This window comes from Gadus morhua, chromosome 12 (assembly GCF_902167405.1).
Source record: "Gadus morhua chromosome 12, gadMor3.0, whole genome shotgun sequence".
NCBI classification, from domain to species: Eukaryota; Metazoa; Chordata; class Actinopteri; order Gadiformes; family Gadidae; genus Gadus; species Gadus morhua.
In genome coordinates this window covers 28,749,008-28,764,453 of record NC_044059.1, presented here as the reverse complement: position 1 = coordinate 28,764,453, position 15,446 = coordinate 28,749,008, and the positions used below count along the sequence as shown (strand labels likewise).

The following is a 15,446-nucleotide window of genomic DNA, read 5'->3' as shown; positions in this document are numbered from 1 at the left end:
CCAATGTTTATTTTTTAACAAGGCTATCTTTTACTTGAAACCTCTTATGTAAATGAGCATATGGGCTTTACATCGTGGCGTCAATAGGAACTCGATCACTCGAATGCAAATCCCTTAAAGGCCCAGAATTTCTTCTTTGATATGTTTGTGTTTGTTAAATCTTCCTCTGTGCCAATCTGAATAATAAGCCACAGCGACAGTTCTGGTTTGTCAAATCAGAATGGAAGCTGCGTCTTTACTTTCCAAAATACGGGATTGTACTATTGTGTTGTGAAGCCACCAGACCGACCAAGTGAGGATCCTTAACGTAGTGAGAGAGCAAAACTCTTTCAGTAACGTTTGGCCCAATTGACGCAGAATTTGCTGTTGGATGGGTCGGCACTACTCGCACACGCACACACGCACACGCACGCGCACACACGACACAACAACAACGATGGGCACTGAGTCACTCTCTCACAGATTCATTAGTTCTCCCATTTCTCCTCCTACACTCTCTCCTCTCGCTCTCTCTCTCCCAGCACCTCAGTTCCCTCCCAGGCATGTGAGCCTGTGGTGGTCTGTTAGGGCTGGGGGCTGAGTGGGTTGGACACTGCAGCGCTGCGTTTTCACGGTGGACCCAGCCAGGCCATTAGCTGTTTGGCCCGCCTGGTTGTTCCACAATGCCCTGTATCTCCCTGCCATCAGAGCTACTGGGAGAGCGGCCTGCGACCTGTCATGGCGGCTCTCTCCTTTCTGTTCTTGTAATTAAACTTGAGTCTTTTGTGCGCGCGCTTGAGTTTCTGCCACTCAGTCCGCGTATGCCAGCGAGCATTGTCTTCAGAATCCGAGGGTTCTCCGCTTGTTTTTCTGTTCTTTCCCTCGTTTGCTTTTTCTCTCTCTTGTCTGATTCGCTCTTCGTGTGTTTGCGTTCCAGTGTGTCCTTGTGAGGCTCTCTCGGTTTTCTTAGCATTTTTGTGCGTCCGTGTGTGTCTGTTTGTGTGCGTGTGTCTGTGTGTTTGCAAGTGCACTCTCAGGGTGCAACCAATCTGAAGGAAGCCTCCAGTTATTTGGTGCAGATCAGCTCGATTTGAGGTTGGTAAATAAAGAGCAAAGACTTAAGTATGCCTCCTCTAAGATATCGAATTCCTTATATGACACCCTCAGTGTGGGTTCAACTAGTTTGTAATTTTTCAGTCTTGAATAAGTCCGGCCGTGGTGGGAAGCGTAGCAGGGTGCGTCGTTCATGTATGTGTTGAATGGGAAACGCGGGCATGGAATAGATTCATTTTTTTATGGTTTGGTCGATTGTCAAAAACCGACGATGTCGACTCTACAGTCGCCTCGGTGGGTCAGATTCTGGGGTATCCGCATGAGTTTTGTTTTATTTTTTGCTACAAAGAATTCCGCAAAATATCAGTTGTGCCCTAGAGACCATTTTGTTCTTGCATTCATCCACAATTTCTCGTTCAAACAAGAAAAGATCTCCCTTCATTTCGCGAGTTATTCGTCCTCACTGAATTGTATAGCGATGGTTAATTGTATGCTCGACTGCAGGTAGTGTATTTATAGATGGTCCTAAATCGAGTTGAGATGGAGAACACTTGACTGACCAAAGCACTTACTTTGGCAAAATGTGGGAATATTTTTCGTTAACCTCTGTGCTGTTCTGAAAAAACCTTCTATCAGCTCGAGTAAATGGATGGGTTACCCCTGGGGTCCGTGATCAGCTGAGCGTGCTACAATTTGGAAATGTAATGTAATTATAATGAAAAAATTATATGAAACAACACGAGAGACGGTAGGCTACTAAAATGAATAATGGGATATAAAGGAAAGGGGAGATGATAAGAAACACAAAGTGCATTCATGGTAAACATTTTGCCGGACAAATACAATCTATAAATATGATGTTCAACTTCATGTATAATTATTTTGTGTAATTATTTCATTGAATTTCTGATCAACATCATTAGGCTTGTTACGATCGACCTCATAGGCTTGTTATGGTCAACATCATATATAGGCTTGTTATGATCAACATAGAGCGTTCTCATAGGCCTTTTATTTTCGTCTTCTTTCTGCACATCTCTGTTCTAGAAAGAAGAGCCGTATTGGAGGACATTGATGCCTACAGTGAAATTTAAATAAATGAAGGAGAATGAGCAGGATGCCATTGGCCTCTGATCCTGATACCATGCACATTGACTTCCGCTGGATTTCCTTTGTTACAGCTTTCTCCCAGATCTCATGCCTCTGCTGATTTTATCTCCAATCTCCTCTCCTCTCTTCGTTCCCGTCTCTCTTCAGGCGAGGCGCTCATAAACAGCGAGTGCGTTTATTGCCGCTGCGATCGTTCCCTGAAGCGCCGGTAAAGCGTGGCCTCGGCTTCACTGCTCTCAGGAGAGGATCGTGCTGTCTTTGTTCATCACCACCGCGGCTCAGACATGTATATCTCTGTCCGTCCTCATCCTCCTCCACGCAGATCACCCGTATCTGGTTGTAACATTAGGATAGATTGAAGGGGTGGATAAGATTGATCGATCTATCTATTGATCCATCGACCTATCGAACGCTCTCGTTGTGCACCTTTCATTGTTGTCAGTTTTACAGTTTAACTCCATCTCCGCTTACCTGGACTGTAGTCTTTGTTGTCCTATCCTGTTGTCTCACTCACATATTCGCTCATGATCTCTATTTCTCTATCTCTATTTCTTTACCTTTATCTCTATTACTTTATCTCTCTCTATATATATTTTTTTTTTCTATCTTTCTTTATCTTTATCTATATCTCTAATTCTCTATCTCTATTTCTTTATCTATATCTATCTATCTATCTATCTATCTATCTATCTATCTATCTATCTATCTATCTATCTATCTATCTATCTATCTATCTATCTATCTATCTATCTATCTATCTATCTATCTATATTTCTCTATGCTGTTTCTCTATCTCTATCTTTATTTCTCTCAAAAATACAACTATTTATTTTTGTGAACTTCACTCCACTCAGTCGCTGCAGGGCTGCCATCAGACTCAATATCTACCAGCACCTTCTCTTGTGAGGCACCTCAGCAGTGCAGTGGGAAGGATCTCCTTTCCGATCACACATTTAATCACTTCCCCTCACACCATGAACTGGGACACACACACACAGGAGATGGTTTAATGGTGGGCTACTATCCATGCCATGGCCAGCTTTGGCAAGAACAGAATGCATTACACACGCACGCACACAGTCTAGTTAAACAACACATGCACCTCTGCTGGTGTACGACACGATTCCAACGTGTTTGTGACCATGTACGGCCGAGTCAACGGATAAGAGTGAGAGAGTCGCATAGAAAAATGAATCCTAACCAATAAGGAGCCTTATTGATTCCTCGTTAAGGGTTGAGTGGGAAGAACAACTCAGTCCAGGCCAGAGTGAGCAGGTGTCATACCCCCCCCCCCGCCTCACTGTGAGGAAATGCCGCTCTACAACCGGCGACCAATCAATAAGCCATTAGCAACCAGACGAGTGATTAAGAGAACATGTGTCTCTCTCTCTCTCTCTCTCTCTCTCTCTCTCTCTCTCTCTCTCTCTCTCTCTCTCTCTCTCTCTCTCTCTCTCTCTCTCTCTCTCTCTCTCTCTCTCTCTCTCTCTCTCTCTCTCTCTCCCCCTCTCTCTCCCCCTCTCCCTCCCTCCCTCCCTATACCTCTAACCTCTCTCTCTCTCTCTCTCTCCCTCCCTCCCTCCCTCCCTCCCTCCCTATACCTCTAACCTCTCTCTCTCTCTCTCTCTCTCTCTCTCTCTCTCTCTCTCTCTCTCTCTCTCTCTCTCTCTCTCTCTCTCTCTCTCTCTCTCTCTCTCTCTCTCTCCCTCCCTCCCTATACCTTTAACCCCTCTCTCTACCTCTGTCTATGTGTGTGTCTCTCTGTTTATATTTTGCAGCATATTTTTAATTTGCGTTCTTAGAACCCTCGGTGGAATCAGACGATTCTGGAAAAAAAAATCTTGAAACAAAGAATGTTGACGCTTGAGGTGGAATAAAAGTTTGTTTATCGTCAAAAGGTTAACGCGAATAAGGAGAAAGGAAGCGTACTCTGCGTTAATTGACGGCGCACAGAGCACCTCGCTGTCATATTAGAGGTTCAAGCCTCTCTGTTTCCCCTTCCCGTCGTGCCCTCCTTTGTTTGAGGTTTGACTGGCACTCGTTTCATTAGATCCTCGCGCTGCACCCCTTTCTTCTCCGACGGCGCTATACAGCGACTCTGCTGCCTATCTCAATCAACCCACTCCTAATATTTGCATAACGGCAGCGTTGGGCGGCTCATAAATCTGCATTTTGTTTTTGCAGGTTTTCTGAATACGTGGTTAAAATCCGTTCGGATGGAGCGCACCTTGTGTCTCCGTCTGTGCTCCTCGGTGCCTCTCTCTGTGTCTCTGCCTTTCCCTTTGGGCGCGTTCCAGTGCCTGTCTAACATGGCGAGGGTGAATCGATGGCTCTGAGCCCATAAGCCGCCCCCGCTGCCTCCTCCTCCTCCATACAGGAAGTACCGCTCCGTGTAACGAGATGGAAAACACTGAGCAGCTAAAGATGGCTGTTTCACTAAATAACCATTAGGGGGGGGCGTGGTGAGCTTATTAGGGGGGCTTTACTTTGGCACACATCGGAAGCCCCATATCCTGTGATCTCATTGAGGAGCTTTGAGGGGGGGGGGGGATGCCGGGACCAGCACCCCCCTCCTCTGTCACCCTGGGAGGGGGGCCCTCCAGGCCTCTCATCAGACCTCTGCTCTAATAGTGCTCCATTTAAAGTTTTATAGACATTCAATTCAATTAATCGCAATTACAGTCTCAAACTAAACTAAACTAAACTAAAGGGTTTAACAGGCCAAATATCGATGACACCCCCCTTGACCCCAAGCCCCCACAAGGGCAAGAAAAAAACTCCCTTGAATCTGCAAGGAAGAAATCTTAAGGATAAACGCATAGTAGGGGACCCGTCCTTCCAGGGGGGTGCTGGCCGGTTAACCATGAGGAGAGTCCAGGCATCCAGTATAAGGCCCCGCAGCACACTAGAACCAGGCCTGACGGGGACGGGGGGGGGGCGACTGTGACTGTGGGGTCAACGGGCCACTGGGCCCAGCTACCACTAGTGGCCCTCTTTTTTCTCAGCTCATGATAGGCCTCTGATCTTTGTAAGCCCCAAACAACAAATCACGTTGTCTGCGGCCTACGCCGATCGGGGGGCCTATCATGGGCCAGTATATAATTATAATCATTATTATTTATTTTTTTACTGCAGCTCATGGTAGGCCCCCTGACCGTCGTAGGCCCCGGAGCTTCAGCCCAGGTCAGCCTGTGCATTAAGGCGGCCTTGGCTGGAACAGACAGAATAGTGAATTAGAAGGGAAAAGTAGTTGAAATACCGCTATTAATCTAGTAACTGCATTAACAAAAGCACAAACAAACACGCAGTGGTCTTCGCATCGCATCCGCATCGTTTTCTGTATAGTCTATCCTTAGGACAGATCCCTAAATAACCCAGAAGGTTGGTGAGAGAAGAAGCTCTGCGAGCTACGGCCTCCAGGCCTTGTTTTGGTGGAAACAAAGGCAAGCTTTACCTCTCTGCTGGTGAAGTGAACTGTACTACTGCAGAAAGCATAACAATGTAACACTCAGTCGACCTCGTAATGCCAGAGAAAATACATTTTCCCTTGTCAGCGGCTCCTTCAGAAGAGCAATTCAATTCATTCATAAACTGAGTCGATACACGCTGTGTGTGAGCTTGGTCGGTTAGCATTGCACAGCTGTGTCTGCTCCCTGCTCTGAAACAGCTGGGCTGCCAGGACCCTTCTGCCAGCACCTCATTGTCTTAACTGTGAGTACTTCTTGAAATGCGTCCGTGTTAGAAATCCTAAATGGTCCCATGGCTTCCTTGCATGTAGATGGTGCTTGACTACCTCTGGGAAATGTTCTAGCAGGTGATCAAGTGTGCGTTACCCTGTAGTGAGTCCATGTGATGCGACAGAATCAGAAGCTATGGTGAAAGTGTGTCAGTGTTGTGACACATTCAGAAAGCACTCCAGAGTAGGGAGGAGATATCTCTTAACCCTAACTTTACCTCGTCCTCATGAGCAGAGGAGGAGGTGACAGCGTGAGAGGGTGAGAGGGCGACAGCGTGAGAGGGTGAGGCTGCGGGCGGGGTCAGCAGGAGGTTTCATTTCTGAAGCATGTGATGCACCTGGCTGCCGACAGTCGAGCCAGCGTGACGCACATGGCAGGCCGCAATGGCGTTCATAAACCGCCGGGTTTTTTTACGGGCCAAAGTTAGGAGGATGTGATGTTGTGACATTTATCCATCCATGTCACGCATGCTAGGCGGTCGGTAAACTGATCAAAAGGATTCCTGTTGCCCCTCTGACTCCTCGTCATGTTGTCGAGCAGAGTAGTGATTGACTGTGTTGGCCGTCTGGCTAGAGGATCTCCCTACCGTTTTCGATCATTCCCCTCAGTTTGTACATCTGTCTGCTGTCCTGTGTGTGAAGGGAACGGTATTCCCTCAACCAGAGGTCTCCCCTTCTCTCCGTGCTGGCCTGGTTTTGTCTCATTGAGGGTTGCGATCGCCCATGTCGGCCCGTAGCAGGGGACGTGAGGCATTGTTTGTTCCCCTCCTGCCGCTGTGACTGTTTCTCCTCCGTTGCCATGGTTACCCTCCAAAAACTCTTCTGTTAGCCACCTGCACCCCATGTGACCTGTCGCCGGCGGGGGGGGGGGGGGGCTCGGTCCTATAGGGATTAGTGCAGGTGCTCTGTTTTAAAAAAACAACAACAACAAAATTCCATTTCCTTGCCGTCTTTATCAGGTTAGAGGGATCAACTGGCCCCGGGCCCCCAAGTAATACAATTAAGATCTTAGGATTCCAAGAAAAGAGGAGGCAAGCCTGTGTGTGCACAACAGATGAACAGACAAAGCTTTTCCCCCAGAGTGAAGATCGGTCTCATTTTCAATGCCGCATGAATACGATGGATTTCTTTGTCTGTTGTTGGGTATTGGTGTGCCGGATTGACATTGCGACATCGTGATGCATTCCAGCCGTCTTCTTCTTAAACCACCGGTCAGTCTGGCAGGCAAACCTGGAGTTAGAAGACAGATGGTCTGAATTGGATGCTAAGTCTATCGCAGGGTCACAAACAAACACTTTAACACTTTGCACACTGCTGATCAATATGCTTCATCAGTTGAAACCACAAATTGTTTCCAAAACGTACAATCAGTAAAAGTCAAAGCCTAAAGGTGGGCTTGTTTGTGTTTCCACACTCCTCAAAGCACAGTGTACTTTAAGGCTTGTTTAAACTAAGGGAACGACCCCAATACCAACCACTGGCAGCTAGACGCCAGTTACAACACATGTCTCTAATACATGTTTGATCTGCTCTGCAGCCATTAGCCCCCCCCCCCCCCATTCCCACACTGTCTGCTTTGTGCTCCACATAATAGCCTTGGCCGCCATGCAGCCATTGTGGCTGCGCGCCGCGTACTTTCAGCACAGATAGAAAGATATTTGGGATGATGCGAATGAGGCGCCGTTGTGCTCTAAAGGTAAAGGCATTGTGTTGGGCCCTATTCAGTAAGGAGGGAGGGTGAGGTGTGATGATGAGGACGTCTCACGGCTATCTGCAAAAAACCGAAGGACTCGCTAGCATGTACTCCTCTGCCAATAATGCAGAGCTCAGCCTCGGTTGGAACGCCAGGCAGCCGGTGAGGCGCTGGAAGCATTCAGGAGCAATCACACGCAATACGCAATTACTTGAATCATAAAGGGTGTGTGTTTCTGTGTGTAGTTATAAAATGCAATGCGTGCCAACACAATGCAGACAGAAACCAACGCTACATCAAAACCACAAGCAGGGCGTCTATTCCTTATTATTGCCACATTTCTTCCATGGGCTATAATAAATAATGTAAAATTCATTCTCTATCTCTGCTTTTTGATTGGACTAAAGTCCTCGGAGTGTGATTGTGTTTGCCCCCTGCGGCCCCCGGTTGCGAGTCGAGCTCACAGCTACGGCCGCTCGCCTGTTGGCAGCAGTGGGGAAATCAACAGTGTCACAGCTGTGAATTATTCCTTTGGAGTCAGAGAGAGTTGGGCTACATTCCTACCCGGGCCAGCTTGCCTTTACAAGTGTGTGCGTGTGTGCGTGTGTGCGTGCGTGCGTGCGTGCGTGCGTGCGTGCGTGCGTGCGTGCATGTGTGTGAATGCATGCAGGACATGAAGATCTGGTCAAAATAGTAAGGATAAAGTTAGAGTTCCAGGGATGCATGCTTGCTGTTTTTACTGTCTGAGCGCTGGTAGACGAATCGCTTCAGAACACCCGAACATTTAACACGGGGGGCCCTTCCAAACAAACCAACTGAGGGAACTGCTCTCTTTCTCCTCTACATTGAACAGATTTTTAAATGGGTTCTATGAAGCTTTATTTACATGGTGGACAAGTCCCCTCCTTACCTCCCCCACACACACACACACACACACACACACCGGTCCTCCCCAATGGCTGAAAGGGGAGAAGACTTCCTTGCATCCTGATCGACCTGCCTTGCCGTTCCCGGGCCTCCCATGAATACTGATGCTCCGGCTGCCAGCTCCGTTCTGCCGGGCAGCCCAGAGCTCTAGACTACCTTTATAAACGGCCGCTCTCCGGCTACTCCTGCCGTCAATGGAGGGGCTGACGGGGGAATGCAAGGTGCATGACGGGAGATGTGATTACAGTCAGCCCCGCTTAGCCCTCGTCAAGTATGCAAGACGGAGTATGTTTCTACGTGGTGTGCGTGCACGTCTGACTCAGTCTTTCTGCTAGAGGTGAAGTGACCTCCAACAAATCGAACCAATCCACCGAGGGCCTGCCTGCGGTCGATGTCTTGATTGACGCATGCAAACACAACACGAACACACGTAGGGTACAGGGGAGCGATACGAACATAGTTATTTCCTCACAGTGAAGTCCAATCAGATCATGGGAAAGTCCAAAACGTCCTTTGCTTTGGGCTATATGCCGTTACGTACAGTAAGGAACACGTTTGCCCCTGCTGGCGTGCAACACCTGACTACCTGTGCAAGGGTTCCTACCTCAATACAGTACCCACCTCCACCGCCACCCAGTGCATCCGAACGGTATTACATCACTGCGTAATAAACCGATCGAGTGGGTGATAATATACTAACAGCTCCAACAAGAACGATGTGGCATTCTGGACGAACTCGCTTTCTTTTGTCTGCTCTCTCTTATGCAAATGAAGTGCATTATGCCTTGCTACTATGAAGTCTTGTCAGACGGATGAAAAGAGCTTACATTTTTTCTATTTTATCTCTTTAAAATAACAATTGAATGACTGACGGAATTCTATGCTGTGACGTTTATCGATTTAGGCCATATCTGGAGAATGCATTGCCGAGAAGATACTAGATTCCCACCATCCTTACCACCACACCATCCCATCAAAAAGGAATCTTGCCCTTTTTAAATAAATACTGTTTTATTCACAGTGTACCCATTTAAAGATTTAGTATTCCTGTGCTCGCTGGCCCTGTCTGTGCACGTGCTGTTGTATCCATCTTGAATTCAATGCAGTCCAGGAGATGTGAATTCTGCAGGCTCTTGCTGACTGCTCCAGTCGGGCAGGCAGACTGGCCAAGTAGTTTTTGAGAGCAGACTGAAACGTTGATGAGGAGCCATTTGCATCTCTGAAAGCCGATGAAGAGGCCAGCGTTGTTCTCTGCAAGCAGAAAGGAAAGCTGAGCCCGCCGTCCACCTCTCACTGCTGGCCCTTCTATCCGGTGGCCCTGATGAGTCATGTGATGAGGACACCTGCTGCAAGCCTTTCAGTGCCCAGGTCAGCGTCAGAGGACAACACAGGACATCATCAAAGAAAGAGTCTCGCAGCTGGAGAGAGAGATGGTCCAAATGAACAGAGAGACAGACAACAACACAGCCATCCAGTGGCCCAGTTCACCCCGCTGAACAGCACGCAGACGCACACAAACACACTCAGTCTGACGTATTTGTGATCATTACTGAGTCGTCTTTACTTCAAGGTGTTGTATGGATCAATTCTGCAATAGAATATCAAAAAATCGATTGATCTAACTTATCACGCAACTTTGACAAGTGGCTAATGCCAGCCATCCAATGCAGTGTTTACCACACATACACTTTACTTGGGTTATTTCTATTTAGATTTTCTTTTTCTGTCCGGGAGAACAAAGCCCTCCACGATCAACAGCATTCCCCGTTCACAGACCATTTCTTTCCAAATGGGTATCGAGCTCTTGTGAAGTGGCGCACAACACATTGCTTCTCTCTCTCACACACTGATGACGGACCATCTGTGGGCGCCCCTCCTCTCAGTGGCTCTCTGAATCAAGACGAGACGAGACATCGGAGGAACGACTGAAAGAGAAAGAGATAGCTGGCTGAATCAACTAACAGAATGAACCAAGAGTTAACAAATCAGCATGAGGAAAATACCAGGATACTCTGATCGAACACACAGTCTAAGGCCCAATCCCATTTCTACCCCTTACCTCTTCCCCTTACCCTTACCCCTTCAAAACAAGGGGGAGGGGTAAGGGGAAGGGGTAAGGGGTAAAAATGGGATTGGGCCTTGATCTCACAAAGTTCTCCTTTATTCGTGTTTTGTTGTTATTTAGGTGTGGAATGGGTCTGGGATGTTTCCCGCTCATTGAACGCCTACGGAATGTCAGGTGAATCTGTATTCCCTACGTCGGGGTCGTAAACAGGCCATGTTAGCAGCCTGCTCTCTGCAGCTGATCTGCATGAAGAGCCTGTATCGGTCGCCCGCACCCAGCAGGGGATGATGAACCCCGCTATGCATCATGGGATACAGTACAGACAAGATAAGTGCAATCTGTCGTACACCTCTTTTACAGTGCGTTATGGATATACAGTCCTAGAAAGGGGTGAACAGCGCACTACGCAGGGAACAAGTGTTACCGATTGGAACGCGGCCGAAGGTCGGCGAGGGAAACACCCAGACTGTTCCCCGTCTCACCGGGGCCTTCTGGTGACAGGCAGGGGGGGGGGGGGGGGGGGGGGGGGGGTCGATGGAGGAGGGGGCAGAACAGAAGAAGGTCGTGGGGGGGGGGGGGGGGGGGGGGTGGCGTAAGGGGGAGCCAGCGAGATGCCCTATTTGTATTCCAGGGGCCCGCCGTCTCCATGGATACGCCAAGGGGACTGAAAGCATGTGGAAGTAGGAAACACCGGAGAAGCCCGTCTACAAGCGTGTCCAAACCCCCCCAGCCCTGATGATTAAAAAACAAGAGGCGAGACCAAACCAGGGGGTGGAGGGGTGAAGGTAACTCGGGGTTAATGACCGAACCCTCTCGGTGGGAGAACTGTACCACCGAGAGGAGAACACTGAGTATCATTAAACCTGTTTTTATACACAGGCCGTTCTACCTTTTCCAACGTCAGACTTTGTAAAGACGTGTCGGGCTCCTTGTCCGGCCTCCAGAGGAGGAGAACCATGTGTGTGAGGGCTCCAGTCGGGGAAGGGCTCCGGCAGACAAACCTCATCAGTCTGTCATTCCGAAGCCGAGCTGTCATGCCATTTTGAAGAGAGTGACGCAAGGCACAACATTTGGCGCTTCACAAAGGACAGCTTTTACGGGACGCTTTAAGAGCCACACAAACAGCTCAGTCCAACCCGCGTGTCCCCCTCTGTTCTGCGGACTCGGAGGGCTGTTTAGGGCCGATGGGAACGGCTTAGCGATTGTGTAATTTTATCCATACAGAGGTTGATGACGGATCAGAGGACGCTAAGAGGGCTTAGCAGGGGAAACATGATTGGCTTGACGGTGGACCAAAGCCGCTGCCGCCCGGTGGGGCGAGGCGGTGGTCATCACAACAGCAGGCCCTCCCTTAACCCCTCGCCGGAGAATTAGGATTAAAAGTAAAAAGTACATTTCTGTCATTTATGGGTAACAAATGGTGGTCAGTGTGTAGGAGACTCTTGGGCAGGGTGTGTGTGGGTGAGGGGGGTGGTGTGTGTGTGTGTGTGTGTGCGTGTGTGTGTGTGTGTGTGTGTGTGTGTGTGTGTGTGTGTGTGATACTGTTGTGAAACCGGAAGGGTACGCCATCTCACCTCACCTCTGTGTGTCCGTTAATTTAATCTGCAATACGCAATGCAATGCTTCTTCCAAAAATATTTATTGAGTTACTTTTGACAAAAGAGACATGGGGAAAAAACAAAGAGAGGGAGGGGGTTGAGAGTGAGGGAGAGAGAGGGTGGTAGAGAGAGAGAGAGAGAGAGAGAGAGAGAGAGAGAGAGAGAGAGAGAGAGAGAGAGAGAGAGAGAGAGAGAGAGAGAGAGAGAGAGAGAGAGAGAGAGAGAGAGAGAGAGAGAGAGAGAGAGAGAGAGAGAGAGAGAGAGAGAGAGAGAGAGAGAGGGGGTGCTAGAGAGAGAGGGTTGTAGAGAGAGAGAGGGTTGTAGAGAGAGAGAGGGTGCTAGAGAGAGAGAGGGTGCTAGAGAGAGAGAGGGTGCTAGAGAGAGAGAGGGTGCTAGAGAGAGAGAGAGAGAGAGAGAGGGTGCTAGAGAGAGATGGTTGTAGAGAGAGAGGGTGGTTGAGAGAGAGAGAGTGAGGAAGGGTGGTTGAGAGAGAGAGAGAGAGAGAGAGAGATTGTGGAGGCGGAGGTATGATGTGGGATTAGGCGTTGCAGTGGAGACAGGAGATGAAGGCGTAAGGCGCTCGCTGCTCGGTGGAATACAGAGAAGCGGCAGATCCTGTCACAGATTCATAAAAACACGTTACCCTCAGCATCCAGGCAATGCTCAGCAGGCAGGGAGCTGGAATATTAAATCTAACCTTGACACATCTCACTTGCCCTTGCCTCGTGGTCCTTTGAACAGAAGGAGAAGCTCACCTGCTCCTCGAACAACAATCATGAATGCTTCATGCATGTTGTTGGTTCAGAGCGACGGCCATTTGTTTTTGAAATTATAAAACCTTTTGAATTATAAAACCTATCTCTCTCTCTCTCTCTCTCTCTCTCTCTCTCTCTCTCTCTCTCTCTCTCTCTCTCTCTCTCTCTCTCTCTCTCTCTCTCTCTCTCTCTCTGTTGTTGATGAAGTTGATAATGGCAGTAGCTAAAAAAAAAATAGGTTGTGTATTCGTCGCCTGTTTCAGACGTCTTGGAAAAATAAATCCAGATTTATCTCCCAAAGGGCCGAGCTGGGGGGCGTACTTCGTTGTAAATTCTTTGTCTCCCGAACTTCCAGTGTCCTTTTGAAACAAGACACGAGATGAATTAAGGAGATGAGGCAGATTGAGTTGAATCCGTCTCGCAGGCAGTGGCCCGGAACGAGGAGCAAAGCAGTGTGTTGACGACCGTATGAGCCGTCAAGACACCAGGCTGCAGCAGGCAGCTCCGAAGGTGTGCACTGCATTACTAAACACGTGAAGCCCTTCCCCGATGGAGAACACATGAAGGAGGCATTCATCATAATTTCGGAGGTTATATTCAATGGATTACCAAACAAAGTCACAATCATCTCAAGGATTAGAAACATGCCTGTGAGAACTGAAGAAAGACGTTTTACTGATATAGCCGAAAACGTACAACGCCAGCAAACTCCGGCACTGAAATGCGCTTTGTTGTTCTTTAGTCTTGCTGCAAGCAGGGACAGTAATCTGTAAGTTTGAATTAATTGTATTTTGTGCCCTAGTCGTGTGTGCGTGTGTGTGCGTGTGTGTGCGTGCGTGTGCGTGCGTGTGCGTGTGCCAGAAAGTGTTTTTCAGTAGCTGCTCTACCCTGGTATTTTGGTATGCTGCGTGGATTTCATTGATGTATTATTCTTGGCAAAACTGGAAGGAATGATGGATTCTGGCCGAGAAATTATTTTAATGGCATTCTGCTTTTGTTTTTCAAATAATGGAAGCTTAGAATTAGATTATTTCTCTCCATTTGACCTTTAGCTAAAACGTTTTGCCATTGCTTGCTCTTAACATGAAGTGAATACCTTGTGCGATGAGCAGTACACTTATAGGGGGCTGTTTTTCATCACAATTAAGTGAGGAAGTCACTGACAACATCAAATGTTGTCAGAGATGCAAATCTAATCATTAGATGGATTTACACTGTTGAAGGATCTCCAGACAATATAGGATGAAGTCACTAATTGTCGCTGTTGTTGTCTTTGCTCTTGCCGAATAAAGTTGAAAGTAAAGCACATTTTACAAAGACAGAAAATGCATACGTTTAGTTATATTCATTGTTATTCAGTCTTCCTTATTATAAAATGTTGAGATTGCTCCGAGGGTAACTACATTTTCCTTCGGTTTGACGGTCATTGGTTAATGAGGATCTGGAAAGCCTCCCCCTGGCGCTGATTGGTCTTATATTCTTCCAATTGTTATTGTTTAATTTTTCTATTTTCAAGAGGCTTGCAGCCAGATCAAACTCCAGATTAAAAAGGAACGAGATCGCAGAATTTTTGTGTGTGTGTGTGTGTGTGTGTGTGTGTGTGTGTGTGTGTGTGTGTGTGTGTGTGTGTGTGTGTGTGTGTGTGTGTGTGTGTGTGTGTGTGTGTGTGTGTGTGCGTGTGTGTGCTCCCAAGCTGTCGTCTGAGAGAAGCAGGTCAGTGGGGGGGTGGTGGATTTTCTCTTGGCACCAAGGAGATTTGTTCAGGCTTCAGGGAGATGTAATTCCATTACACAAACACTCCCTCTCTCCATCTTCTTCTTGCCAGTCCAATAAGTAAATAACAGCTGTGATTGATTTCTGCTTGTAAGGTGCACACCATGTAATATAGCTGTTGTTCCTTATAACTGATATATATATCTATATAATATATGTATATACATCATATATGTTATATATTTATATTATTCTCCACCTGCTCCTGAGGACGTGACAGAAGACAGGAGTCTTCTGAGAAAGTCACCTAGGTGGAGAGTAGCAGTGGACCTTGTTACACTTTGTTCTTAAACAGTTCTGATATCATAGGCTTTCTATTCCCTTTTTTGCTGTCAGTGTCCCGCCTCCCCCCCCCCCAAAAAAAAGGAATGAGTTTTGATGTGAGGTGATGAGATGGGTTCTGACGGGAGCCCTTGAAGGATGAAAAGCACAGGCTGAATTTCAGTTTGTCAGTTCTGATACATTATTGAATGCATGGCGTGCAAACTTCCCCACATTTTGGCTGTCCAACGTAATTCAGGATACCTTTGACGCTTGGGAAGTTTGACACTCTTGAGACATATCTTTTTTTTTTTTAAAAATATGTATTTAAATATTCACTGTCTGTCTTTCCCTTTGTGTCAACAGCAAAGAAGACGTGTGCCACCACAGACTTTGCCTGTACGAACGGACAGTGCGTGCCCGCTAGGTGGCGCTGTGACGGGGAACCAGAGTGTGTCGATGGCTCGGATGAGGCGGACGCCACCTGCAGTGAGTAGCC

General features: G+C 47.7%; 1 protein-coding gene across 2 annotated transcripts in view; it reads left to right on the top strand.

The window, feature by feature from the left end:
- Positions 1-15,446, top strand: part of LOC115556086 (low-density lipoprotein receptor-related protein 8) — a 52,495-nt gene that overhangs the window by 9,810 nt on the left and 27,239 nt on the right. For both annotated transcript variants that reach the window (XM_030373209.1, XM_030373208.1), the window contains exon 3: positions 15,314-15,436. In XM_030373209.1, the coding sequence (XP_030229069.1) occupies positions 15,314-15,436 (123 nt within the window). The remainder of the gene's footprint in view (positions 1-15,313; positions 15,437-15,446) is intronic.